The sequence below is a fragment of the Trichosurus vulpecula genome, chromosome 6 (genome assembly GCF_011100635.1).
Source record: "Trichosurus vulpecula isolate mTriVul1 chromosome 6, mTriVul1.pri, whole genome shotgun sequence".
Lineage (NCBI taxonomy): Eukaryota > Metazoa > Chordata > Mammalia > Diprotodontia > Phalangeridae > Trichosurus > Trichosurus vulpecula.
Genome location: NC_050578.1, coordinates 278155417 through 278182060, shown reverse-complemented (window position 1 = coordinate 278182060; position 26644 = coordinate 278155417). Strand labels below are relative to the sequence as shown.

Below are 26644 nucleotides of genomic sequence, written 5' to 3'. Positions count from 1 at the left end.
ATAATTCTTTGGCTGCATCGATGACGGCGTGGACAAGGGAGAGAGTAGAGGAGGGAGGCCAGGAAGTGCAAGTGAGAGGTGATGCCCATGATGGACTGGGGGAGGCTCTGCTCCAGACAGAACACAAACTGAGCAATCCTGAACTAGACAGCCCGCGCAGACACGGACAAACTGACAGATGGACTGTTTAGGAGTTTACTGAGAATACGAGGGGGAGAAAGCTGTGCAAAACAAAGCTTCCAGAATGCATTGCTCGGAAGCGCCCCCCAATGGGCCCAGAGTGGCACTAAGAAGACGACAAGCCCTTACCAGTATCACGCCAATGCTGTTAAGTTCCATGAGGTCCATGTTGACACTGTTTGTGTTGGTCTGTAGGAGGCTCGAGATCAGCCGGATGACATTCAATCGAGTGTTCCCGACGGGAGGGTCCAATACACCCCATGTGGTCTTCATAACACTTTTCTAAAGAGAGAAAAACACTACTGAGCTCAACTCAATATATAACTTTCCATAAACTGATCTGTACGAACTGGCTCTAATTTTCCAGGGCAAAAAAATTAATCTTCGGGCCAGGAATTGCAGCGAGGTGGATTTCCAGTAAGTTCATTTACATGGCCACCTACACATTAACTAACCACAGAGCTGCTAAATCACCACAAGCAAAACGCTGTTCCCTTGTTCAAAGGCTTTGAGACTGAGGGGCTTGAAAGGCACCTAACCCAATCTCTTCATTTTAAAGAAGAAAAAAGGGGACTGTTCCTCTAAGTCAAGCCTCAAAGATACAGAAGGAAATCTAGAAATTTTATAGGTAAACTGGTAAAAACAAAGTTAACTATTCCCACACAGCTGCCCTCCACCACTGTGTCAGTGATCTCCACCTCTGCCTTCTCAACACCCCCACCCTTCACATCAGCAAATTTCTCCCCACTTCCATATGTACACACTCATTACGTGCCAGCTTAAACCAAAATCTGGAGGCTTTAAAGATACTGAAAACCTTGGAGGGTCTTATAGCAGGTAACCTAGAGACCAGGGAAAGATTTCAGAGGATGAACTTGGGTGGGAAAAAAAAATCAGAATTTTTATTTCAATGTAATCCTCTGTACTTCATTTTATACAGGTAAAAATCTTGCTTCTGAGAAGGTATCCACAGCCTCCTCTGGACTGTGCCAAAAGGGCCTAGGCCACAGACAAGCAAAGAGCCTGTGATTTACAGAAACATTCTAAGAAGCTACAATAAAGCCTCTCACCTGCCAATGTACTTTATTCCCTCTTCAAAGGGGAGCCAATGGCAGCTGGACTTCTTTCAGGAGCACAGACCCCAGAACACAAAGCCCAGGAGGACGCCTCTAATCAAGTGGCATGTTGTTGTTCCATAGGAACAAGGGCAGGAAGAGCCAACCAACAGCTCTCTCCACCTCTCCCCACCTCTCCCCAATGTGCTGGCCACTGGTGCCCATGGGGGGTTCGGCCATCATTGAGGATGACCCCCGATCTAGAGCTGCCTTGAGGCTGCATTCAGTATTGGCACAAGTTACATTCAGCATCTCACAAAAACTGAGTATAAAATAATTAACATGCAGAGAAAAGACAGCTGAAGTTAGGATGGTGCCAGGTAGAATACTAGATGTAAAGTGCTACCACTGACTTCTATGCCATTAGAAGCTGGAAAACCTAGGAAGCAACATTCATTTAAAAATTACAGACTTAAATGGAATGCTCCAAAGATTTATTCTGACAAGAACCATTTCCAAAATGTTAATAAGGTTAAGTATAAAAATCTGTGTTTTATCTACTTATTAGCTAATAATAATCAATTCCCAATAGTGACCACTGGAGATCTCCATGCCAAAAAGCATACCACAAGACTGACTCAGACTAAAGTAACTTTCTGCCCTGTCCCAGGGAGGCAGCTGTGTGCTCAAGAGAGACCTCCTAACATAAGGATTCAGGTTGCCTCCTTACCAGCCTTTCAGAAGGGCCACAGATTCCTCCTCTCCCCTTGCCCCCAACATCCCCCGGGGCTCACACAGTGACCTGAACCAAGGCCTAAATTAAATGAAAGATGAAAACTCTTAAAGTCCCCTAGAGCCCCTGACAATTCCTCACTCCCTCAATAAGAGAGCTTTGAAGCAATGCAGCCACTACCACCCTTATTAAAGTGCACACCTCTTCAAATACTGTTAACTTCTGAATGCACCAAAATGTGATAATCATTTTTGAGACATTATCACATAAACAATACAAAAATTGGCTCTCGAGGAGGGAAAAAAAAAATTCCCAAACTTTCAAAAGTGAGAAACCCTGCTAATTTCACTCTTCCACCAACCTAGATAACACAGAGCACGTCAAACAGCCTGTCAGAAATGAGAAGCCATCAGGGCAGCAGCTGTCGGGGTGTCCCTCATGGTTTAGTTAGCTAATTGCAGGAAAGTAAAGGTGCTCATGAAAACGAGACTCACAAAGAGGTTCTGAGACCAGAACGATCCCTCTTAGGTTCATGAACTTACCTTGGGAGGCTCGAGCAGGAGTTCATGGAAGGCGGAGAGTCTTCCTCTTATGGCTTCTAAAACACTTTTGTTGACTGAGTATGCTGAGTGACTCATGCCTGGTGGGCAGATTTCTATGTGGCCTTCAAATCTTGAAAAAAAGCAGATGAGTTTATCTACTAAAGTAAATCATTCAGTTCTTCTGAAAGAGTAAATGAAAATCTGACCAACACCCTTCTACACATAAGACTGAGATATTACACAATAATTCTGGAAGGAAGGGGGATGGGTATAATAGACATAGCCCAGCAGACATTCAAGATGCTCCCAACACGGACGGAACTAAGAGTTCTTTCTATTTCCTGCCAAATGGAGCCAGTTCTGGTTCAGAGGCTCGAGGAGCCAATCAATCAACAAGCACTTACACCTACTATGTGCCAGGTATTAGGTGCTGGAGCTATATGTGGAAATGAAACAAACTCTATTCCCGAGGAGCTTTGGTTCTAAAATATTCTACAAACGCTCACTCTATGCTCATGGAGCTGGAGAGTTTAAGACAATCGCAGCCCTAGGTCATCTTATGGAAGAAAAGAGACAAAAACCATTATCAGGAGGCTGAAGGAGGGCTCCTTGCAGGAAACGCCTCCCAGCCCACTTATTCTATCAGGGCAGACTGCTGAATCACTAAACTCCCAGCAGGAAACACTTCAGGGGCAGGAAGGGCTATTTTCTCCCTGGGGATTCTCAGCTTGCCACATGTGGATGGGTGAGAAGCATCACTACTCTAGGTTGTGGGAAAAGCATCACTACATCAGACCATTTCTTAGTTAATAACGTTTCCCAACACTTCAGAAATTTCACAAACTGACAAGATAGGTAAGTTTTTTCATATTTCTCCAGGGAACATGCAGCCTTGAGGCCACATGTGGCCTTCTAGGTCCTCAGGTGCAGCCTTTTGAGTCCAAGTTCTACAGAACAAATCCTTTTATTAAAGGGATTCATTCAGGGAAGTTTGGATTCAGTCAAAGGACTGAACTTGAGGACTTAGAGGGCTACATGTGGCCTTGAGGCCGAAGGTCCATCTCCACTCCTCCCACCCCCCATCTAAACTATCCCAAATGAATGCTAAAGATATTAAGCCAACAACCTCATCAAATCCTCCTCTGAAGAGGACAAAGACAGCAAAAGAGGCTGGGGCACTGCCATCATGATACTGTTAGGAAATCTCAGAGGCAGGTTACAAAAGCTCCTCAAAGTGTTGTTATAAAAGTTTTGAAAATTCAATTTCTCAAAAACCCAAATAAATCACAAGCATTTCTATATATTACCAACAAAACCCAGCAAGAAGAGATATAAAGAGAAATTACACTCAAAATAACTTAAGAAAGTATAAAATACTGGGGAGATTACTCACCAAGGCATACATAGAAACTCCATGAACACAATTACAAAATATTCTTCACACAAATAAAGACAAATCTAAGTAACTGGAGAAAAATTACTTGCTCATGGGTAGGCCAAGCCAATATAATTAAAATGGCAATACTACCTAGATAGTGCCACACCAATCAAACCACCAAAGAATTATTTTATAGAGCGAGAAAAAATAATAACAAAATGCATGTGCAAGAGCACAAAGTCAAGAATATCAAGGGAATCAAAGTTGTAATCATCAAAATAATATGGTCCTGGATAAGAAACAGAGAAGTTGGTCAATGGAACAGATCAGCTACACAACACAGAAGCAAATGAGGACAGTAGCCTAATGTTTGATAAACCCAAACATTCCAGCTATTTGGGCAAGAATTCACTATTAGACAAAACTGTTGGGAAAAGGCGGACGCTACACATAGAGCAACATCTCATACCATATACAAAGAAAATATTCAAAGGAGTTAAGACATCATAACCAAATTAGAGATGCATGGAAGAAATCGCCTGTTAGATCTATGGGTAGGGGAAGAGTTCATGACCAAGCAAGAGACAGAGAAGTTTACAGAAGGTAAAACAGAGAACTTTTGATTACATAAAATTTAAAAGGTTTTACACAAACAAAACCAATGCAGCTAAAATGAGAAGACAGCAAACTTGAGAAAAAAAATCTTTGCAGTATTTCTCTAATAAAGACCACATTTCTCAAACATATAGAGAATTGAGTCAAATTTGTAAGAATAAGAGTCATTCTCCAATTGATAAATGATCAAGGAAAATGGAATAAGCAGTTTTCAGAGGAAGCATTCCAAGATATCAAGTCATATGGAAAAAAATGCTCTAAATCACTAATAATCAGAGAAATATAAAATAAAAACAACTCTGAGGTACCACCTCACATTCATCAAGTTGACTAAAATGACAGAAAAAGAAAATGACAAATGCTGGAGGGTATATGGGAAAATGGGCGCACTAATTCACTGCTGTTGCAGCTGTGAACAGGCCCAGCCACTCTAGAGAACAGTTTGGAACTTTGCTCCAAAAAGGATTCAATTGTGCACACCCTCTGTCATAGCAAAACTGCTACTAGGGCTAAACCCCAAAGAGATCAAAGAAGAAGGAAAAGGACCCACATGTACGAAAATATTTATAGCAGCTCTTTCTATGGTGGCCAAGAACTGGAAACTGAAGAGATGCCCATCCATTGGGGAAGAGCTGAACAAATGATTGTAATGGAATATTATTGTGCTAGAAGAGATGACAATCAGGATGGCGTCAGAAAAACTTGGAAAGACTCACATAAACTGACACAAAATGAAGTGTACGGAACCAGGAGATCATTGTACATAGTAACAGCAACACTGTAAAAATGATCACCTGTGAAACACTTGGTTACTCTGATCAATACAACGATTCATGACAGTTCCAAAGGACTCATGATCAGTGTGATTCACCACCAGAAAGAGACCTGATAGACTCAAGAGTGTAGGCTGAAGAATACTTTTTTCTTTCTTTCTTTCTTTTTAAAGAAAAACATGGATAATGTAGAAATTTGTTTTGCAAGATTTCATATTTGGCATGGGTTTTGTATTTCTTACCTCCTTAGTGGGTAGGGGAAAGGGAGAATCTGAAACTGAAAATATGATAAAACTGAATACAGAATTCCATTTCTCTACAGAGATCAAACCAGACACCAGGGTGACCCAACAATTTCATAAAAAGCTCTCCCACGTTTCAGCAATACTAAGTGGCACACGCAGCCTTTACTATAGGACTTTCTCACTGGTACAATACTGCCTTGTTAATAGCCTGCATCTTCTACCAGGGCAAACTGCTGATCCTACCCACAAGTGTTTATCAGGAATTAGGATCTACCAAGCAGGTCAGTTCCTCCCTGGAAGATGCGCTGCTCTGACACCTGTTCTTTACATGACCCCATCTCCTGCTGCTGCTGCCAACTCACCCCCTGGTGCCGGCTTACATTTCTATACAAAAACCCTAGTGACAAGGAGCTGTAAGCCAGTGCCAAGACTGATAGAGAAGCGGGCAGTGGAGCAGAATACCTGGCACCACCGCCTCTGTCCCACAGGGGAAGCCAACGCCCACAGCTCCCCCCAAACAAGCTTCGATGCCAATGCTTCAAGCTCTCCTTTCTGATCCCCACTCCTCCTTGGGGTCATCTACTGCTCCCTGACAATGCCCCTCTTTATAGTCATCTCTACCCCAAATTCACCTGTATCAGTTAGTGATAGCACTTCAGAAAAGGACCCAGGATGTGCATCGAACGTGCACTGGAGGGAAACCCGTGCACCAAACCACACGCCCCACCCTTGTCCTAGTCTTTCTGACAAAGACACAGAGACGACAACGCAGAGAGGCTGTGACCTAAATGGCTGAATAAACTCTTAACAGAAACACTCCCAACCCAGAGCTCGTCAGTCTGGGAAAGGTTACCTCTCTCTAGCATGGACAAAAAACAGTTCTGAATAGTGCAAGGATAATTTTCCAATTGTTCTGTCCTGCATAGTATGGCTGTTGCTAGATGTAAAATGTGAGTTCCTAGGCCCTGTGGGCACCCTGACAGGATGCCAGTTCTCTACCTCTCTGCTGCCCTGCCCCTCTGTGGGAACAGGGCCCACGAGCCCTCAACCAGGGCAAGTCAGCACCCAGGGGCACAGAGGGGCAACAAAATGACCAGCATATGAAGCAGGACTTAGCAAAGAATTATAAACTCCAAGGCCGGCTCTCCCTAGCTCCAACACCAAATTGCATTTTATAAAGCTACAAAACACGGATAATCCTCCTATCTATATGGTACTTTTAGGCTCACAAACTGAGGTTTACAAAACAGCTTTGGTACACTCTTGCATTCCTGAGGCCTTTAATTAATCACTAAACAAATATTTATTAAGTGCCCACTGGGTACCAGGCACTATGCTAACAGCTGAGGATATAAAGAAAGACCAAACTATCCCTTCAAGAAGCTGACATTTTAAATGGGGGCCAACACAAATCAATCAGAACATCCAAGGTGGGAAGCAGCCTTAGAGTGATGACATTAACAAGCAGGGAGACCCAGAAATGCCTCCTGGCAGAGGTGATGCTCGAGGGCCTTCTGAGCCCAGACCAGACTGTAAGACTGAAAAGGGAGGATGGGGCAGGTTGTGGACAGCTTTAAAAGCCAAGGGTATTTCTATTTGAGCCATGGGAGAGACCGTGGTCATAATGGTGCTCAGGCAGTGGAGGAGAGGATACCTCCTGACCAAACCAAAATGCTCTGTTACAACTCTCTAACAAACATGTGACAAACAATAACCAGGGTTTAACCAGATGGGCCCATGGCCACTTTGGCCTCTCCCTCCGGGCAGGTGGGAACAATAGGAATAGAAGCCTCTCTAAGAGGAAAGCCTAGCACGTGCACATGCAGTAGCTGGGCATATGCACATCAAGCCAAAATGTGCCCATCTCTGCCTATTACTCCTGATGACCGCTCCTCCAAATACTTCCAAGCTGTCGTCAGGCCTCTGAGCCTTCCCTTGTTTATGCTAAATCTCCGTAATTCTTTCACTGCCCTGGTTCAGATGCTTTCTGCCTGTGAGACTCTGGCCAAGTAGTTTGTAATCTCTAGAGGCCTAAACTTTCCTGCCATGGAAAAGAAGAACACCCCATTCTAGATCTCTGGGTCTAGTGTTCTGGGCAGCACGAAGACAACAATGGTCTCACTGCACTTGATTTCAATCAAAAAGAAGCTGGGCATGTAATCAAGACCATCCTTGGAGTCCACTCTCTGAATGCAGGCTGTGAGCCAACACATTTACTACCCACACTAGCATCCATCTGAATCACTGCACTACCCTCCACACATTCTTTGTTCTAGTAAGTACAGTGATGAGCTATGAATGATCTGTAACTCTTCTCGAGAAGCCAGGGTTCCACAGGTGGGTCTCCTCACAAGAAGAGGCAGCTGGGCTGGCCTTGGAATCAGCAATCCTGCCTCAGACACCTACCAGCTGGCTGACTCATGACAAACCACCACGCTGTTCTCAGATTCAGTTTTCTCATTTTTAAAAGAGGAACAGAGATAACACCTATCTCAAAAGAGCTATCTAAATTATTGCTGAACGATTAAGAAGGAATGTGAACGTTTCTGTCAGCTTTATTTACCATCAACATAATACACCTGGTTCCGAACACTTCCCAAACTGTATGCTACAAAGTCCCTTGAGAGAAATGATTCGTAACCAAATAAGGGAGAGAAGCAAAAGATATAACAGAGTCCACGAAACTGAAAAATTTTTATGTAATTAGGCTTCAAAATACATGGGAATAAACCGAAATATCTGCGAACAAAACCCATTTTGCAACGGATGAGATGTGAAAAGATTCTCGACAAAACGGCTATTAAGAACCATAAAAAACTACTAATGGAAACTTTTAAGAATCATGTATAAAAAAACACTCTAACCATCAAGATGACGAATGCAAAGTAAAACAACTTTACAGTTTCACCTTAGGCACACTGCAGACTGGCAAAAACGACTCAAGGTAACAGCCAGTGTTGGAGGGGTTGTGGAAAGACGGGCGTGCCAATGCACAGCTGACAGAACTGCTGACTGGCCCACCTACTCTGAAAAACGATTTGGAAACATGCAGAGAAAGCGACTAAACACCAAAGCATATATGCCAAGGAGGTCACACACACCAAAATATCTCACAGTCTTTCTGCAGTGGCAAAGAATGAAAACAATGAAAACACGTGGTTAAAAACCGACTGTGGCAGATGCCTTAGCACAAGAGGGTGAGCAGGAGAAGCAGACGGAAAGCATCCTCACCACCTCCGGACTGCCACAGTTCTTCCAAAGACCAGGCAAATCTCCTAAGGCCTGTCATAGGTATTCACCCCAAAGTAACCCTAAATCAAGAGGTTCTCAAGAAGAAAAACTCTAAGTCACCAAAACTAGGGCCCCAAAGGAACAGCACCCAAACAACGGACAGGAGATGCTGGGAAGGATTCAGCCCCAAGCTGGAGCCCAGGGCACAGAAGTGGTGCACAAACATCAGGGAGCCCTGGGCAGCTCCCACAGTGGGCGGTGGACTAGTTTGACTTTTGGCTCTGAGTGGGATACACTGGGAAACGCAAGCAATTAAAAACAAAAGATTATCAACAAAGATTAAAGTGAAAGAAAGAATACAAACAAGGGCATCAAACAGATCCTTCGGAAAGGCAAAAGAAGAGTCTTACGTTGGCCGTCTGGTCTCCAGCAAAGTCAGCAGTATCTGGATTGCACTGACGATCGCTGATTCATTTTTCTCCTTGTGAAAAATATTTGATAGAAGCTGTTCGATAATCTCTTGCCTAGGAACAGAAAGAGCAGGGAAGTGCGTTAAGTGTCATGCCACACTAGCCACCTGAAAAGAAAGCTGAGAGCATGCGAGCAGAGGGCACAGGGTCAGTGCAGACAGCAGCAGAGACGCACACTAGCTCCCAGAAGATTCACCGGAGCAAAAACAAGCTTGAGGAAGGACCAGAGGCAGAAGGATGGAGGGCTACCCAGGCTTCTGTGACCCTGAGTGGCACGTGATGAGTGGTTGGGAGCCTGCGGCATCCCACAGGTGATCGATGAGAATGGGCCGGTGACAGGTTTCTTTCATTAAGTGTAATTTCTTTCAGCTACTGAAAGCTACTCACACCTTTTCAGCAGCACATCTGAAGAACAAACTAAGGCGTGGATGTATCTTAAGTGTAGTAGATAACTGTGAAAAGGTTCAAAGTATTTGATTTCTCATTGTTTAGTTCTTAGATGGAAAAATCAATTTTTTACTCATAAGAAATCATGTAGAAGGCCTGATATTTTCACAGATGCCTCATTTTACCAAGATCCAAAAGGCCCCAATATCTATGTCTACATCTACTGCCCCCCTCTACGTTTTCTAGCATTTCAATATGACGTGCTCCACCTCAGACAGTGTAGGGGAGTGGCTGCAAAACGTTTGAATCCTGCCTCTGGCAACAAACAAGGTTCCTCACCTGTAAAATGGGACAATACCCACAGTCCTCTCTCACAGGGTCACTGTAAGATCCTACAATGCTGAGTCACCAGGCAGACAATGTATAGAAAGCATTTGGCCCTCTTGAAGAAGTGATCTGAATATTGGTTCTGGTTTCTTACCAGCCTTGTCTCTTGCCGAGCACCTGAGCAAAGACCCCAGGAGGCCCATTCCAGGCCACGGTCCACCACAGCCCACTTTTGATGAGTGAGCAGCAGACAGAACAACTCTGCCTTATATTCCCTTATCGGTGGCCCTGTCTACACTTCACCGACTTCCAGATACCAGTACAGAAAGATATCTGCTGTTTTCTCTCTCCTGTAAGACATCTCATGATGTATGTTGAATGCAGCCCTCCTCTACTTGAGAAGTGACCCCTACTCCAGATCACTTCAATGTCCTACACAAAAATAAATTCCTCTTCTGTCTTGGGCAGCCTTGAAAGCAACCCCGGGCTGTCCTGCCAGGACACTGACCTACCCAAGGCTGTCTGGTCCCTTGCATCCAGAGCCCCAGGCCTACACTACCACTTATCTGCAAGGCTTGGCTATCTGGCTCAGGGCCATTCTCCACCTACAGCAGGGCATGATCCCCTAAGCACACGTCCAAGACAGAAGGCTGAAGCCTTCCAGAGCAAGTCTAGTGATCTTCACCGTAACTGTCTTCTCAAAAAACATCAGTTACCCACTAATGGTTAAGAAGGACCTCATGGTCAACACTTAACAATTAAAGTTTTGCGTCACTGAACAGTTACCTAAGTGAAGACTTCGGATTCACCACCATACTTTGAATACTAACTACCTACATTAATGTCTAAGAAAAGATCTGTGGGCTCTGACAGGGTTATTAGACTTTTATCAAGGGAACGCTATAGCCAAATTTCCCTAGATTTTTAGCAAGAGACCAAAACCATTTCCAAGATGATCCCTGTGAAAAGAATGGAGAGATATAGGCCAGAAGATAGCACTATTCCCGACAGAAACTAAGCTGGTTCAGGTCTATATCCAAAGAGGAATCCCTGATTGGCTGGTGTTCCCTTGGAGGAGGGCTCCAGTGGAACAGGCCCTTGGATATCTGTCAGGATCTCACGTGACATTTAAGGGTATAGAGTTTCACACTTGGCTAAAGAAAAACATACTTTCCGAGTATGGAAGGGGAGAGCATGGCTAGAGAACAATTCATTGGAAAGGAATCTGGGGCTTTAGCAGAGGATCCACGAGGTGGCAGCAGCATTTTGTGGTGCAGGGGGCTCCAGGTGAGCAGCAGAATGTCTGGGGCAGGGAAGTGGCTGCTGGGGGTGGGAGGGAGGGAAACATCCTAGTTACATTGCTTCTCGTCTCTGCTCCAATTTGGTGATTCTGAACACAGGGTGCTTTGAGTTCATCAGAATAGGGAGGGAGAGAGAGATAGATGAATGGCCTGGAAGCAGGAGACTCATCTTCCTGAGTTCATATTCAGCCTCAGACACATCCTAGCTGGGTGACCGCGGACAAGTCACTTCACCCTGCTTGCCTCAGTTTCCTCATCTATAAAATGAGCTGGAGAAGGAAATGGCAAACCACTCTAGTATCTCTGCCAAGAAAACCTCAAACAAAGTCATGGAGAATTGGACAGGACTGAAAAACAACTTAATAACAACATGTGTGTGTGTTTTCATTATTTAATTTTTTGTCCCTGTGAGAAAACGCTTTTGTCAAAATGTTCTCAACAAAGATGAGGAGCCCCAGGAAGTATGGGGTTCTTCCAATCTCATCCAATAGGGTCATGCCAGGGGTAGGGTCACCCCACACCTGCCTCTCTTCAAATCCTGTGACTTGGCCTCTACCATGGTTACCTTCCGAGGGGAGGAAGGCAACCTGGCATCAATTGCCACCTGTCCATTTTTCACTCAAGCCTCTTCTCAGTGGTTTCTGGAATTGAAATTCCTAAACTGCTAGGGAGACCTTCTTATGGAGGTACAATGGTGACTACTCAGGGTTTATCGAGCAGGCCTATGGACCACAGACCCAGCCCTGCTCTCCAGTTCCTCAGGGCCAGCTCCTGAATGCTGAAGTGCAGGGGTGAACCACAGAGAAGAGAACAGAAGTGCAAAAACTAAGGAACAGCAGGAGCTATATCAAAGCTTTATTCTACTCAAGGTCTATTCCTATAATCCCAAATAATGAATTCTAAAATAATTTTCACCCTCGGAGTCATCAGAGTGAGGCTCTAGAATCTCTCCATACCTCATGACAGAACAAGGCGAACTCAAGACAACTTTCCTCACTTTGCCTCCTGAGCCAGTGACCTCGCCCCACTCCCCCCCCACCTCCTCCCTGTGACTTCTCCCCCCCAGTGACCTCTCTCCGCTCAGTGACCTCCAACCCTTCTTCCTTTCCCAGTGCAGATGGGGGTGGGCTAACCTGGGCCTCCTCACTAGTGAGCAAACACAGCCCCTGAAAAGTCTGCTTTCAGAGAACTGCCCAGTGAAGCTCAGGAGGGTCAGACGGATCTGGGGTCAGAGGTGGAGCAGAGACATGCTCTCCCCAGGCCTTCCTCGTGCATAATGGAGATAAACACTTCTCTTCTCACAGAGACAGAGAATAACCTCAGTTTGTCTGGAAGGGTTTTCTCCCTCGAGCTGTCCTCAATATGAGGGCCGCATCCGTCTCTAAAGAGACCCCCAGGGAGCCAAGGTGGGCTGATGGGAGAGCCTCTACCTCTCCATTCTAACCCCCACCAAGCTGGTGGTTACCAGGGGGTCTATCCTAGTAAGCTAATTAGTAGCTGTGCTCCTGAGGCCCCAGGAAACCCAGAGGCAGCCTGACCACAGCATCGCTCACTTTCAGGTACATGGGAGGGGAGAGTCACAAAATCCTCAGCCCATAAAAGCAGACATTGAGAGAAGCAGATTTTAAAGTAATAAAAGAAGCCACATGCTGTAAACAGCCACAGGAAGAGAATTCCTTAATGTCTGCTCTACAAAACTGTCGTCCTGAAGCTCTCCTGCATCCTCAGAGGAGGCCAGACCGGAACCGAGGCCACAGGTGCAGCTGCTGCACACTGACCGATACAACTCACGTGACATTGATGAGTTTACTTAACATAGGAGGCTGAAATGCGGCATTTCTTTAGAAAGCCTTCCTTAGCCCCATAGATTTAACTCTTCAATGAGGTAAATGAAAAGATAAAGAGCAGACAAAAGCATGGCTCCACTCCCCCCTTGCCTCGGGGGGCTGTGGAAGGACATGCTGCACACAATGCAGAGAACGTACTTTTCTAGAGTGGCGAGCAGGGGGTCTGGTTCTGGGCTGTTCTGGACTTGTAACATCTGGTCTCTGCTGAGGCGGATAATTTCACAGAGTGACTGCGAGGCGTTGGAATGCCGCTGAGGAGAAAAACAGAGTTTTTAGCATCAGCCCCCCGAAAGAAGGAGAACTCACATCAGAAAGGCTGTGGGGATGTGTACATGTGCGTATGTGTGTGACACAGAAAGCAGGTATGTGCGCGCGCGCGCACACACACACACACACACACACACAGTTATTCAAATGAATCTCGACTGCAGACCTCAGGAAGAGAGGCCAAGGCCGAGAAGGGCTGGCAGTGGTGGACGCTGCCCACTGGCCCTAAGAAGGACAGGAAAAGCCCACCCACCTCCCTTCCCCTCCCTCTCTGACACTCCTTGTGACATGACCAGAATTTCCGAGCAAAACAGACTCCCCCGCTTCACATGTTTAAACGGTGCCTCGAGGCACAAACCTCAACAGAACTGGAGGCCACTACACAGTGAGCCACTAGATACAGGCAGAACAACGATAACCCAGTGGAGCACAGACAACTTTTGCAGATCTCAAAATTAACATAGTCTAGCATATAAGCCAAACGGAAAACCAGCCCAAAACAATGGTCAACCTTTGAATATCAAGCTTCCTTGGAATCAAGGGAATTCTCCACAAGGCAGAATTGTTTCCTAGGAATCTGGGAGGGACCGTGGCAGGGGGCTGGGCACCAACACTGCAGGGCCATGCCTTGGGGCACATGAGGGACCCTGCTTTGGGGAGCTGGGTCTCTCCTGGGACAGTTTCCAAGACCCAGCACTTACTCCCTGGTCTGCTGAACAATAAATCTGTTCTGCTCAAAAGCAACCAGCAAAGGGATCCCCAAGTTATTCCCTGTCATTCAGGCTGGGGTCCTAGGGCCTCTTTGTGGGCCTCATCACTCTCCATGGCCCACAGGCTCTGCAAGTGAACTCTTCTCAGAAGTAATAATCAGTGACCCTACGGTATCAAAGAGCCCCTTCCAAATGTAATGGCAAACAGGGTGGGATTGGGGCTTCTACTTTCTTAGCAATCCGTGCCACCCGCAATCCCCAAATACTGAGTGATTGCTCAGCAAATATTCAATGACATAAAATACAGTTCTAATTCATTCATGTTATGCTCTCCTGTTCCTTACAAATACTTATTATCTGTAATGAACATAACATAAAATACCTACTGCTGGTGCTATACGGGGGCGGGGGGGGGGGAGGAATCCAATCCCAGGAGCACTGATTTAGGTAGCAGAGTCAAGACAAGTGCTGGATTTGAAATCTATAAAACCAGAGTTCAAATCCCATCTCAGACCCCTACCAGCCAAGTGACCTTGGGCAAGTCAATTAACCTGTATAGCCCCTTCTCTCCCCAGGACTGTTGTGAGGACAAAATAGAGAATACAGTTATCCCTTCCACGTTGAGGGGTGGGGGAAGAGCGCCTCCTCAATCTGGAAAATCTGTGTAAAACTTTCTGGCCCTTCATCATACCAGAGGTGAAGTCTGAATATTTTCTTTTTCTTTTATGGGGTATTTACAGTAATTCATTGTAGAATTTGGGTTGCTATTATACAATACCATACATATATTTTATGCATTTCTGAGTTTCTAAACCTGTTCTGTGTCATCTGCAACTTCCACAAAACTCCCCCAAAATTCCCATTTAATTTATGCCAACCCGTGATATATCAAAACCATGATAGGGAAAGTTGCAATGCAGAAGGGATAAACTTTAAGGCAGGGGTAGGGAACCTGCAGCCTCGAGGCCTCATGTGGCCCTCTAGGTCCTCAAGTGTGGCCCTTTGAATGAATCTAAACCTCACAGAACAAATCCCCTTAATTAGAAGATTTGTTCTGTAAAACTGGGACTCAGTCAAAAGGCTGAACCTAAGCCTTAAGGCATCATGGAAACGCTGGCTATGGTGACCATGATGATTATCAAGCACCTACCATGGTGGTTTAAAAAATAAAAAAAACTTTTTTAAAGCAGATACTTTCTTATTTTTTTTTCAAGTTCTGAATTCTGTAAGTGCCTACCATGTTTAAGACACTGAGGAAAGACACTCTTTGACAATAATTGATGTTCAAGTTCCAAGCCGCACCAATATGGCACATGATGTACTGTCCCAGGAGAAAGCAGTGGCCTATTCTTTGGAAATTCTTTTGGAAACCCTAACTCACATTTGGGCCAGAACCGGCCTCACATCAACTTGCCGGGTGCTCATAAGTCCAGTACACCTTTTGACTACGTGGTAGGAAAGGACCATTTCTTGATACCTACCTTCTGGTCAGACCCTGACTCTTCTCCTTACTTCCAATGCCCACATGCCCCTCAACCACGTGTTCTTAGAACCCAATCTCTAATGCATGGGACAGACCTGCAGCTCTAGGATGTCAAATGAAAAAGCATGAGCAGCCCTCTCCCCACTCCCAGTGGGCCATACAGATGTTTCTCCTCTCCTCTCCTCCACGCGGACACCTGCCCGCTAAGCAGCCCCAGCAGTCAGAACCACCAGGGTTCATTAGTCAAAGTACCAGGAAGGCAGAGTTTCACTTAATGTAAGATAAACATTTACTAATTAGAGATATTCAACGATGGGTCAAGGTGACTGATGGGGCAATGAGTTTTCTCCATTGTTAGAAACAGAAGCTCAATAACAATCCGTAAAATGTTTGTAACGAGACTGTTCCATCATACCAGGAAAGTCTAGACTCATGGTCTCTATAGTTCCTTCTAACTTTCAGATCCTAACAACTCCCAATAAAAACCTTGGCATTCCAATGCCAACCTCCATGTTCCATAAGACTCTTCTGCCACCAGCGCAGAGCTGTCAGTCTGTCTGGGCATCTCCAGACAAATCACTGTCCAGCAGCAGTATCTGGCTAAACACTGCATGCCATGGAGGGGAAGGAAAACGATGGCTCTGCAAAGAGAAGCACGGCCTCAGAAAAGAAAACATTTTATGCTAGCGCTTGCCTGCGGAGCCTATTTTAGGATATTTCCTAAGCACTGGAAAAACCCACCTTCCTGTGGTTTCACCAGGGCCTGGAGATGACCCAAGATGATGCCAAGGTGTCAGGTCAAGAAAAATTGGGAAGGTCTTACATGCAGGCAGGCCTAGTAGTGGATCCCATACACTTTTTGTCCAAGAAGAATGAAACTAAGCACCGGGGTGTTTCCAATGTAAAGCCCTGAAGACACCTCCCAAGCCACAGAGGTCCACATCAACAGCAGAAGCCATGATCCGTAAACTGAGTCTATCAGAAAGACCGATTTTAACACTCTGATATGTTTAACAGGTTGCTGGCTTATCAATGCTCTACCTGCGCCAGACTCCAATTTCCTCCAAGAGCCCACTTGTCAAGCTGGGAAGACAAAGCTCTGTATGTTCACACAGCAGTAACACTTACGTCTTCTTCTTGAGACGGATGAACTATTCCCACAAGCCTCTGGATAATCTTCTCCTCGTTCAGCCACTGTAAAGCACAGGACACAAAGGTCATCACAGGAATGCAAAGGTCATCACAGGAATGAAGTGCACAATGAAGAGAAACCTATTTGGACACTCTCAGCCATCAGACTTAAGTATGTGCCATGCTTCTTTGGTTCTGAACGACAGAAAACTTTTGGGAGTTTTCCAAAGAAAATGCCAGGGAACATAAGATTAGAAACACCAGTATCAAACAACCCCAAGAAGTCCTCCTATCCTAGAACCAATTACCAAAAAGTTACAACCTGACATAAGAATCATGGGATGACTCACATGACTAGAATACAAGATCAAAATCCACCCGACGGGCTAGTCAGAAATAACGAAAAGAGGAGAAAAACAGATGGAGGAATGCACACATTTGCTGGGACCTTCAGTAAGAAGAACGAGCAAAAATGGCAGAATGTCTCAAGGTTAGAAGGTTAAAGGAAAGTGCTTGTTGTAAAATTTTAGTTAAAGAAAACTGAGCCACATGATGGGTATTTTTAGATATCTAATCCAAAGAAATGTTAGTTCAAAAAAAAAAGTGGGAAGAAAGTTTTCATATCATGTAGTTCTGGACTAAAAGATTTAGCAAGTCAGTCTGCCAGATCATCTATTTATCCCTTTGTCCAGGGAGCATTTCTCTGGTTGCGATGGGGATCCTCAGAATCAGAGCATGAAAGAGAACGAAGAGACTTTTGAAACTATAAGGAAACCGAGGCCTTTGCTTCTTGCTTTGATTATAACTGTCAGAATTCAGGATTTATAAAATAAAGAAAAGCTTAGGGAATATAAACCAGGAGAAAAAAAATAGAGGAGTGAAGTAAAGGACAGCTGAGAAATGAAGAAAATATCGATTTGATAAGAAAACTTGGCATATTTAGAGAAAGCAAAGGCCCATGCCAGAGATATAAGGGAAAAGAAAAAAGAGAGCTCTGTAAAAAGAATGCCCTGTAAATAAAGGATATTAATGGTAGTGTTGCGGACCATAATCAGGAAGCCCTGGGTTCGAGTTCAGCTTCTGGCCTACCCTGGCTCTCAAGCGCTCTGTCTTGGTAGCGGGAGCCCTATTACATGACCTTTCCCAGACCTGTGAAATCCCACTCAGGTCTCAAGCTCCCTTCCATTTTCTCAAAGAAGATGGCAAAGAAAGCAGGAGAAAACCAACAGCTGTAGTTGAACAAGAACAGCGAAAGGAGCTGCTGACAGGGGGACGAAATGAGCGAGCTGGCACGGCTGGCAGGGAGGGTAGGCAGGCTGGCGCCAGCACATGCCTGGCAGCCGGAGGGTTTTCAGGTTAGCATTGTCTAGGCATCATCAGGCCCTGTAGGGGAAACTTGGGAGTTCGGTCTTTATGGCACCCTCTAGCTTTGAATTTTGTGATCCTAAAATATAAGCAGTACGTATAACTGAGAAACCCCAAAGCCTTGTACCAACCTACAGAGCAGCTGCAGCTGGCTATAAATGGAAAGGAGGGGGAAGAGAAAATAGGGCGAGACTTCTGTTCCTGAAGAGGAAAGTGTGAACCCAAATGATTAATAGATCAAATGCCACAAAAGCAAATGCTCGGAACTCCACCAGGTGTGTGGAACACACTCACCACCTTCTCCTGGGCCTCTAGGCCCAAGACATCGAAGGGTCTCTAAGCCTGGCTCCTGCGGACCTTGCCAACTGGATACGCCCCTTTCCTCATGGCAGTTGCCAGGCAGACTAGACCAGTGCTCAGAATGCACTCTGGCCTCACCTCTGCCTGCACAGCACAGTCTCTCCCTCCTGCATAAAAGGAGGCATCTGAACAGTTGACCTCTACATCTATGATCCTATGACTGTCAGCATCTGAGGCTCTGACTCAGCAAGACATCCCTGACCCAGTTGAAAACAATGGTGGGAGGGATAATGGTTCCTCCTCAGAGCCTCCTCAGATCTCAAAGAGCACTCCAGCCCTTATCACTCTCTCCCTGGACTGTCCACAGCTTCTACCCAGTGAAACTCAAGGCTCTCTGAGGCACAGCAGTGTCCTTTCTGAATCCCCAGGGTGAGCCTGAGAGCACTGCACACAGGAGGTGCTTACTGGAAAATTATGAAATGAATTAAGGAATGTTATTAGGAAGAAGGGTAACCCAACATGACCAGAAGTTGGGAATGGGCATCAGGAAGACAACCAACTGCCCTGCAACCCTGACCAAATACGTGGAGCAATGGGTAAAAGGTCACTGGTCAAGCCACCCTTTAGATTCCCATTCTGCGATAGGATCCCAAAGATTTAACTAAACACCCATCCTTCTACCTTTTCACCATTTCCTTTTACTGCCTGGGAAACACCCAGAAGATAATGCTATCGTACACCTATCCCCAAAGCTAAGCCAGTGTTTCCTTTCCCTACAATCAACAATCAATCTTCCCGAAGAACTCTTGGTTCCTTGTGTAACACATTCCAACCCACCACACAGGCTCTTCCTCCAAGAGGCCCACTCTTGTGAAGACCTCTTTCTAGGGTGAAAGCCTGGGCACATATGCTGGCAGGGACCCCTTCCCAAAGCACATCTCTTCAGACCTCCACACATTAACAGAATATGCTGGCCCTTCAGGCACAACCAGACAGGCCTCCCTCTTGTAGGCCCTTCTCTATTTCCTTTGGGCTCTTCAGATCTTTAATTCAAATGAGTACATGCAATCCAAATTCATTTCCAAAGAAATGGGACAGTTCTAGGGTTCCAACCAAGTAAAATATCAGAGGTGCAATGAACTGAGAAATATTTCTGAAGGAGGACACTGAAGGGAAAGAAGAGGAGACTGGACAAGACAGGCTGAGATGTAAAGGCACAGACTAAGAACTCCTGAAATCCCGTGATACCCTGTAGTTCCCTGAGAAATACATCTACCTGGAAGAAAGGCCTGCCTATGTATAACAAAGTCTTTCACTGCCCCATGTTTCAACGACCTGGCACCTGCTGTGGTCTATCTATGACCTGACCTTAAGAAAGCTCTTCCTCTTCTCCCAGGGGAAGCATTCCCATTAACAGACAGCCCTTCAAATGAAGCAACTTTTCCAAAAGACAGCCAGAATATACTTATATGAGAATCCTAAGTCCCTCCAGCCTGGGTCAAGTAACTAAGTCTGATGCCAAGATCCTAGCTCTCAAACACTCTGGGGACATCCAGGCCCTGAGACATCTGGATGTCTCCCTGCATAAGGGTCATTTCAATCTCTCCCCACACGTGACTATGGGAAGGATATTGTGGCTGCTACCTTTCCCCTACTAAGGCAGCTTTCAGGAAAGAAAGTCACATCTTAAACAACTGTCCTCATGAGCACAGCCCCAGCCCCAGCAAACCAGGAGCAGGCCTCAGAGAGGCTGAATCTGCGATGGCAGCAGCTGTTTCCAGAGCTCTCAGCCCACAGTCAGTAAAGGGGTAGAACAACTAGTCAGAAGGAGATTACAGGAGTCTCTTTGCTGGCACTGGGGGCAGGACTCTGTTGCTTTGCCCATATTCAGATCTGGGTTGCAGTCCTGGGTGGCAGTTCCAGGGTGAGGAGGAGCACTGGCATACCAGAGCTTGTGGGCCACAGTGGAATGGTGACCCTCCCCACAGTTTCGGGCAGAAAAGAATGCTTGTGGTTGCTCACAGGGCAGAGCACAGGCCAGGAGAAGAGTAAACACCTCTCCTGAGATCATACCACCTTGAAAGAATTGAAAACTTAAGAGGTACCCAGAAGTATCCCCAAAGCTTAGGACAGTGCACCCTCCACCCTGGAAGCAGAGGCTCATTTTAACAGAGAGCTGAAAGTCAAGAAATAGGCTGGAAAAATGAGCAAACAACGAAAAAAACCTCTGACCACAGAAAGTTACTATGGTGACAAGGAAGATCAAAACAAACATTCAGAAGAAGATAATAAAGTCTCCTGCATCCAAAGCCTCCAAAAAAAATATGAATTGGTCTCAGGTCATGGAAGAGCTCAAAAAGGATTTTGAAAATCAAGTTAAGAGAGGTAGAAGAAAAATTGGGAAGAGATATGAGAGTGATGTAAAGGAGAAACAAAAAAATGCTGAGGGAAATAACACCTTAAAAAGCAGAATTAGCCAAATGGAAAAAGAGGCACAAAAGCTCACTGAAGAAAATAATTCCTTAAAAATTAGAACTGAGCAAATAGAAGCTGATGGCTTTGTGAAAAAAATCAAGAAACAATAAAATATAGCCAAAATAATAAAAAAAATAGAAGACAATGTAAAATAGCTCATTAGAAAAACCACTGACCTAGAGAATAGATCCAGGAGAGAGAATTTAAAACTTATTGGACTACCTGAAAGCCAAGATCAAAAAAAGAGCCTAGAAATCATCTTTCAAGAAATTATCAAGGAAAACTGCCCTGATATTCTAGAACCAGGGGGTAAAATAGAAATGGAAAAAATCCACTGATCTCCTCCTGAAAAAGATCCCAAAATGAAAACTGCCTGAAATATTATACCCAAATTCTAGAACTCCAGATCAAGGAGAAAATATTACAAGTGGCCAGAAAGAAACAACTGAAGTATCATGGAGCCACAGTCAGGATAACACAAAATTTAGCAGCTTCTACATTAAAGGACTGGAGGGCTGAGGATATGATATTCCAGAGGGCAAAGAAGAAAGGATCACAACAAAGAATCACCTACCCAGCAAAACCGAGTATAATCCTTCATGGGGAAAAAGGGACATTCAATGAAATGGAGGATTTTCAAGCATTCTTAATGAAAAGACCAGAGTTGAATAGAAAATTTTGATTTTCAAATACAAGATTCAAGGGAAGCATAAAAAAGGAGACAGGAAAGGGAAACCATAAGTGATTTAATAAGGTTAAACTGTTTACATTCCCACATGGGAAGATGATACTTGTAACTCCTAAGAACTTTCTCATTGCTAGGGCAGGTAGAAGGAGTACACACAGACAGAGGGCACGGGTGTGAGATGAATACGAAGGGACGATATCTAAAAAAGTAAAATTAAGGGGCAAGAAAGGGAAAGAGAGAGGTGAAATAGGGCAAACGATCTCACACCAAAGAGGAAAGAAAAAGCCTTTACAGTGGAGGGGAAGAGGAGGGAGGCGGGAGAGAATGAGTGCGCTTTAATCAGAATTAGCTCAAAGAGGCAGTAACATACACACTCAATTGAGCATAGAAATATATCTTACCCTATAGGAAAGTGGGAGGGGAAGAGGATAGGTGAAGGGAGGGTGGTGGGGAGGAGGCAACAGAAGGAAAGGCAGAATAGGGGAGGGATTTGTCAGAAGGAAAACACTTTTGAGGAGGGGCAGAGTGAAAACAGGAACAGAACAGAAGAAATAGAGGGGGAGGGGCAGAGAATAGGACAGAGAGAAATACAGTTAGCAATAGTAACTGTGAAAAAAAATTTTAAGCAAGTTTCTCTGATAAAGGCCTCATTTCTCAAACATACAGAGAACTGAGTCAAATGTATAAAAATAAGAGCCATTCCCCAATTGATAAATGATCAAAAGATATGAAGTTTTCAGAAGAAGAAATCAAAGCCATCTATAGCCATATGAAAAAATGTTCTAACTCACTACTGATCAGGTGAAATGCAAATTAAAACAATTCTGAGGTACTACCTCATACCCATTACATTGGCTAATAGGACAGAAAAGGAAAATGACAAATGCTGGAGGGCTGTGGGAAAAATGAAACATTAATGCACTGTTGGTAGAGTTGTGACCTGATTCAACCATTCTGTAGAGCAAAGGGCTATAAAACCATGCATACCCTCTGATGTAGCGATACCACTACTACGTCTATATCCCAAAAGAGATAAAAAACCAAAAAGGAAAAGGACCTATATGTACAAAAATGTTTACAGCAGTTCTTTTCAGGTAGCAAATTGAGGGAATGTCCATCAACTGGGGAATGGCTGGACAAGTTGTGGTATGTGATTATGATGGAGTATTATTGTGCTATAAGAAATGATGAGCAGGATGCTCTCAGAAAAACAGGGGCTTACATGAGCTGATGCAAAGTGAAATGTCCTGTATACAAAGTAAAAGCAACACTGTAAGATGATCAGCTGTCAATGACTTAGCTGTTCTCAGCAATGCAACGAGCCAAGACAACTCTGAAGGACTTATGATGAAAAACGCTAGCCATCCCCAGAGAGAACTGATGGTGTCTGAATGCAGATTGAAGCAGACTTTTTAAACTTTATTGTTCTTGAGAGCTGGTTATTTTCGGTCTATGTTTTCTTTCAAAACATGACTATCATGAAAATGTTTTGCGTGATTCCACATGTATAACGTATATCAAATTACTTGCCTTCTCAATGAGGAGGGGTGGGAAGGGAAATGGGAGAGAATTTGGAAATCAAAGTTTTAAAAATAAATGTTAGAAACTGTTTTGACATGTAACTGCAGAAAAATAAAATATTAGGAATCCCCAGCAAAATAAAACCAAACAATGGTACTCACATTCAACACATCTTGCCTGGGCTGTGGAGGTTCAATACAAGTCAGTAGCCTGAGCAATAAATCCATGATAGCAGAAGTTCCTATGTGTTTTATGATAAGGTCTACAAAATCATGCTTCTTCTTTAAGAAATCCACAATCTGAGGTAAAAGGAGAAAAACCTTCTGCATTATTGATCCGTTTTCAGGTCACAGTCGGAAATGAAATCTAAGAGTTTGTCATCACAGATTTTGGGATGCATTAAGATAAGCTGTCAGACGCTGACACAGTTAAAGCGCCTCTCTCTATCTGGGGTTCCCAGACATGCCTTAGGCAAGCATGTCAGCACATAAACATCTCCACTCTGCTGCTTCTATCGTTAGTCCACAGGCAAGGTGAACAAACCTAACGCTGCAACTGCCCAATGCCAAGTAGTGAGGGATATACAGGAGGCCTAGGAAAATGCCTATTTGGGGGAAAAAAAGTGAATATCAACAAAGGACATCCAATGGGAACAGAAGTTCGCATTCAGAAGGGATGGAGTTCACAGCAGAGGCAATCACTGCTCTCCCACATCAGAATTTAGCATAAATTAACCTATTCCCAGGAATCTGACTAAATGGGCCTGACAACCTAGCCAGGAAACTGTCTCCCCAATGGCTTTATGACCTCATGAGCTCACTATCTAATAGGGAGAGCACAGTGGCTGGACATGTGTGTGCCCTTGGGGAGCTATGAGACCACCAGGCTGGCTCGTTGGAAGCCACAGTCTCTACTCTGAGAGGGCTGAGGGCCTCAGGCCTAAACTAAGAGAGGAAAGGGGAGCGGCCCCACAGTGGCCATGGACCACTTCACATTTCTGCATTAAAGAAACTCTAAAAGTACAAAAATACGGGTTGTAATAATCCCCAGATGGACAGATGCAGAGGAGGGAGGTGGGCTGCTCAGATCTTTTCAAGTGGAGAGTTTGCTTCTTGTGGGAAACGTCAGATCTGGAGAGTGTGAGACTGGCAGTGACATTTAATAGGCTTTTCTAGCACAATCTGAGAAACAGAGGCCATGGGATACACTGAGAGAAAAAAGGGAGCTCGCTGGAGGTGGCTCTTGGATGAGGTACAAAGGTCCATGCTGACCTACGTCCCAGAAGGACGAGTGAGGTAAGCTTTGTGCTGTGACGCCTCAGGATGCTTCCACTGCACACCTGCCTTCATTTTCTGCTAAATCTTTTTTCTACTAAGATCTTGGCACATTAGCAGCTCCTTTTTTAAGCCAGAGAGACAGAGGGGGTGTTTGATATAGTCTGAGGCAGGCCTACCTGGTGGAAGGAAAAGGAACCCTGGCCTGCTCTGGGTCAAGTGTCACCTTCTGCCCCTCCCCCCATTTCTTCTTAAAAGGCTCATAGAGGCCCCAGGCTTTTCTAACCAGGGAAGATTGCAGCTCATCCCTGTGAATCAATTTACCTTCCAGATAAATCTCAGGCAATCCTTTGGTGGAAATGAACTGAAATGAATCTTTAGTCAGATCTAAGACAGATTCGGGTCAGCTCACGGTCCCCAGAACCTCATTTAGAATGAGCCAAAGCAGCAAAAGATGGCTATCACTTTGACCAAGTTCCTTAAGGGCACTTTAAAACACAAAACTCCCAAACAACTCATCACCACAAAACTAAGGGGATCCTCCATCTCTCCTAGTCTGGGCTAGACTGAGGCTCCAGTCATAGGTTCTCCTTCCCAATCAGGCACCAGACTGGAATCTAAAAAAGATATTGGAATCATATGAACCAGGTTATCCTCAAGGTTGCGTTTCTTGTCCCCTCACTGTTTCAAGGTTCACCTGATGCTCAAACCCACCCCACCCTCACATTCTCAACAGCTCCCTCCTTCAGTAAAGTCCCCTTCCCATAACACAAAACCTCAAGTCCATAAAACAGATCACTGTATCCCACTATGGGTAACGACCAACTCACACTCCAAATGCAAGGCCAGACCTAGCTGACTGCCACACAGGAGGATCACCAGCTCCACCATTTAACAGGCCCTCACCATGCTTCATTCTACACCATGCAATGTTATGTATCATCTAAGGTCCTGGGTCCCAGGCAGTGGCTGGGTACAGATAATGCTTCTACCTTGCCCTCATCAAATATATATTGGTGTCTCTTCTCTCTAGACTACAGCTTCTTAAACTGTGGGTGGTGAACCCGATGGGGTTGTGAAAAATTTGGCAACAGTTAAGAAGTTTCTGAACGTGCAAAGACCAAAAATTAATTAAAAATCCAATCTGAGGTGTTTCTGGCAGCACTTGCCCATGATGCCTCATGCAACTTCACTGCAGCCTCAGTTCTGAACACAAAGCACATGCACTTTGCACTGAACATGCCAGCATGGCACGCCATGCCAACAAATGCTGCCAAAACTCAACAGGCCCTGCTCTAGACTACAGAGATGCCCAAAGCTCCACACTGCTTGTCCATTAGGCCTCACAAGGCTCCCAAATGTGGCTGCTCACCATGGCAGCTTGGGAAACCACTTCAAGCAGTCAAGGGGCTGGGGCTCAGTGCTTTGGGAAAAACAAATCATACCCTTCCCCCTTTGAAGAGCTGCTAGGAACATCTAATGAGGAGATGACAGCTAGAAGTTAGAACAGGAGCACCTTTTAACTTCTAACAAAATGGGAAATGAGGACAAATGAGTTGCCTTTTGAAGCTCGCATCTTTGAGGGTTCAAATCAAGCATGTTTACTAAAAACGGTGCTTCATTCCAATGACCTTTAGGAACACAACCTTGTTAACCAAGGCTGGAGAGCACCACACAGGTACAGACACTTTTTCTCTTCACAAATGAGATCCCTGCTTAGTTCTATCCTAGGCTTGAGGGAGCTTTGGAGGGAATGGAGGAGAATATCATGTCCTCCCTGTCTGCTGACAGCAGCACAAGTACATTCCCATCCTGGCGCCACACTCATAGAAAGGATGTCCCGGCATCTTTGGACTAAGCTCACCCTGTGCCTTCACCATGTGGCAGCACAATCTGTAGCAGGGCCCAAGGCATTAGCTTCAGTGGATCTGTCTGGAGGCCTTCTTTTTACAAGACAGTTCCCGAAGAACAAGGCTCCTGTTCTCTGCCAGAGTGCCAAAGAGCAGGACACCAACAAATGCTCGAATGTTACTTCTAGTCCACACAATGCTAGAACCGCTCTAGCCATTAATGGCTTGGAAAGGTTCTATTTGTACACAGTCCACCATTCGGTATCCTCCATTATTCTGTACCTTTTCACAAAGAGAAATCCTCCCTCAAATTTGCACATACCTTTCTCCATCCAAGATTCAAATACCTCCAGGTTCAGGTACACTTCCTCAACCAATCAAAAGATTTATGCTAATAAATTTATGCTAATAAGTAAGAAGCTGTGAAGATCAACATTCAAGTATAAATTATCAGGTGTTTCTAAAGATAAACATTTAAATTTTAATTAAAATCCAG

General features: G+C 44.8%; 1 protein-coding gene across 4 annotated transcripts in view; it reads right to left on the bottom strand.

The window, feature by feature from the left end:
* The window catches only part of PPP6R3 (protein phosphatase 6 regulatory subunit 3), a 103944-nt gene that overhangs the window by 30009 nt on the left and 47291 nt on the right, over window positions 1-26644 (bottom strand). For all 4 annotated transcript variants that reach the window (XM_036762652.1, XM_036762651.1, XM_036762650.1 and 1 more), the window contains 6 exons: window positions 23186-23323; window positions 16673-16738; window positions 13223-13335; window positions 9163-9276; window positions 2511-2640; window positions 310-462 (listed from right to left, as the gene is read on the bottom strand). In XM_036762652.1, coding sequence (XP_036618547.1) covers window positions 310-462; window positions 2511-2640; window positions 9163-9276; window positions 13223-13335; window positions 16673-16738; window positions 23186-23323 — 714 coding nt within the window. The remainder of the gene's footprint in view (window positions 1-309; window positions 463-2510; window positions 2641-9162; window positions 9277-13222; window positions 13336-16672; window positions 16739-23185; window positions 23324-26644) is intronic.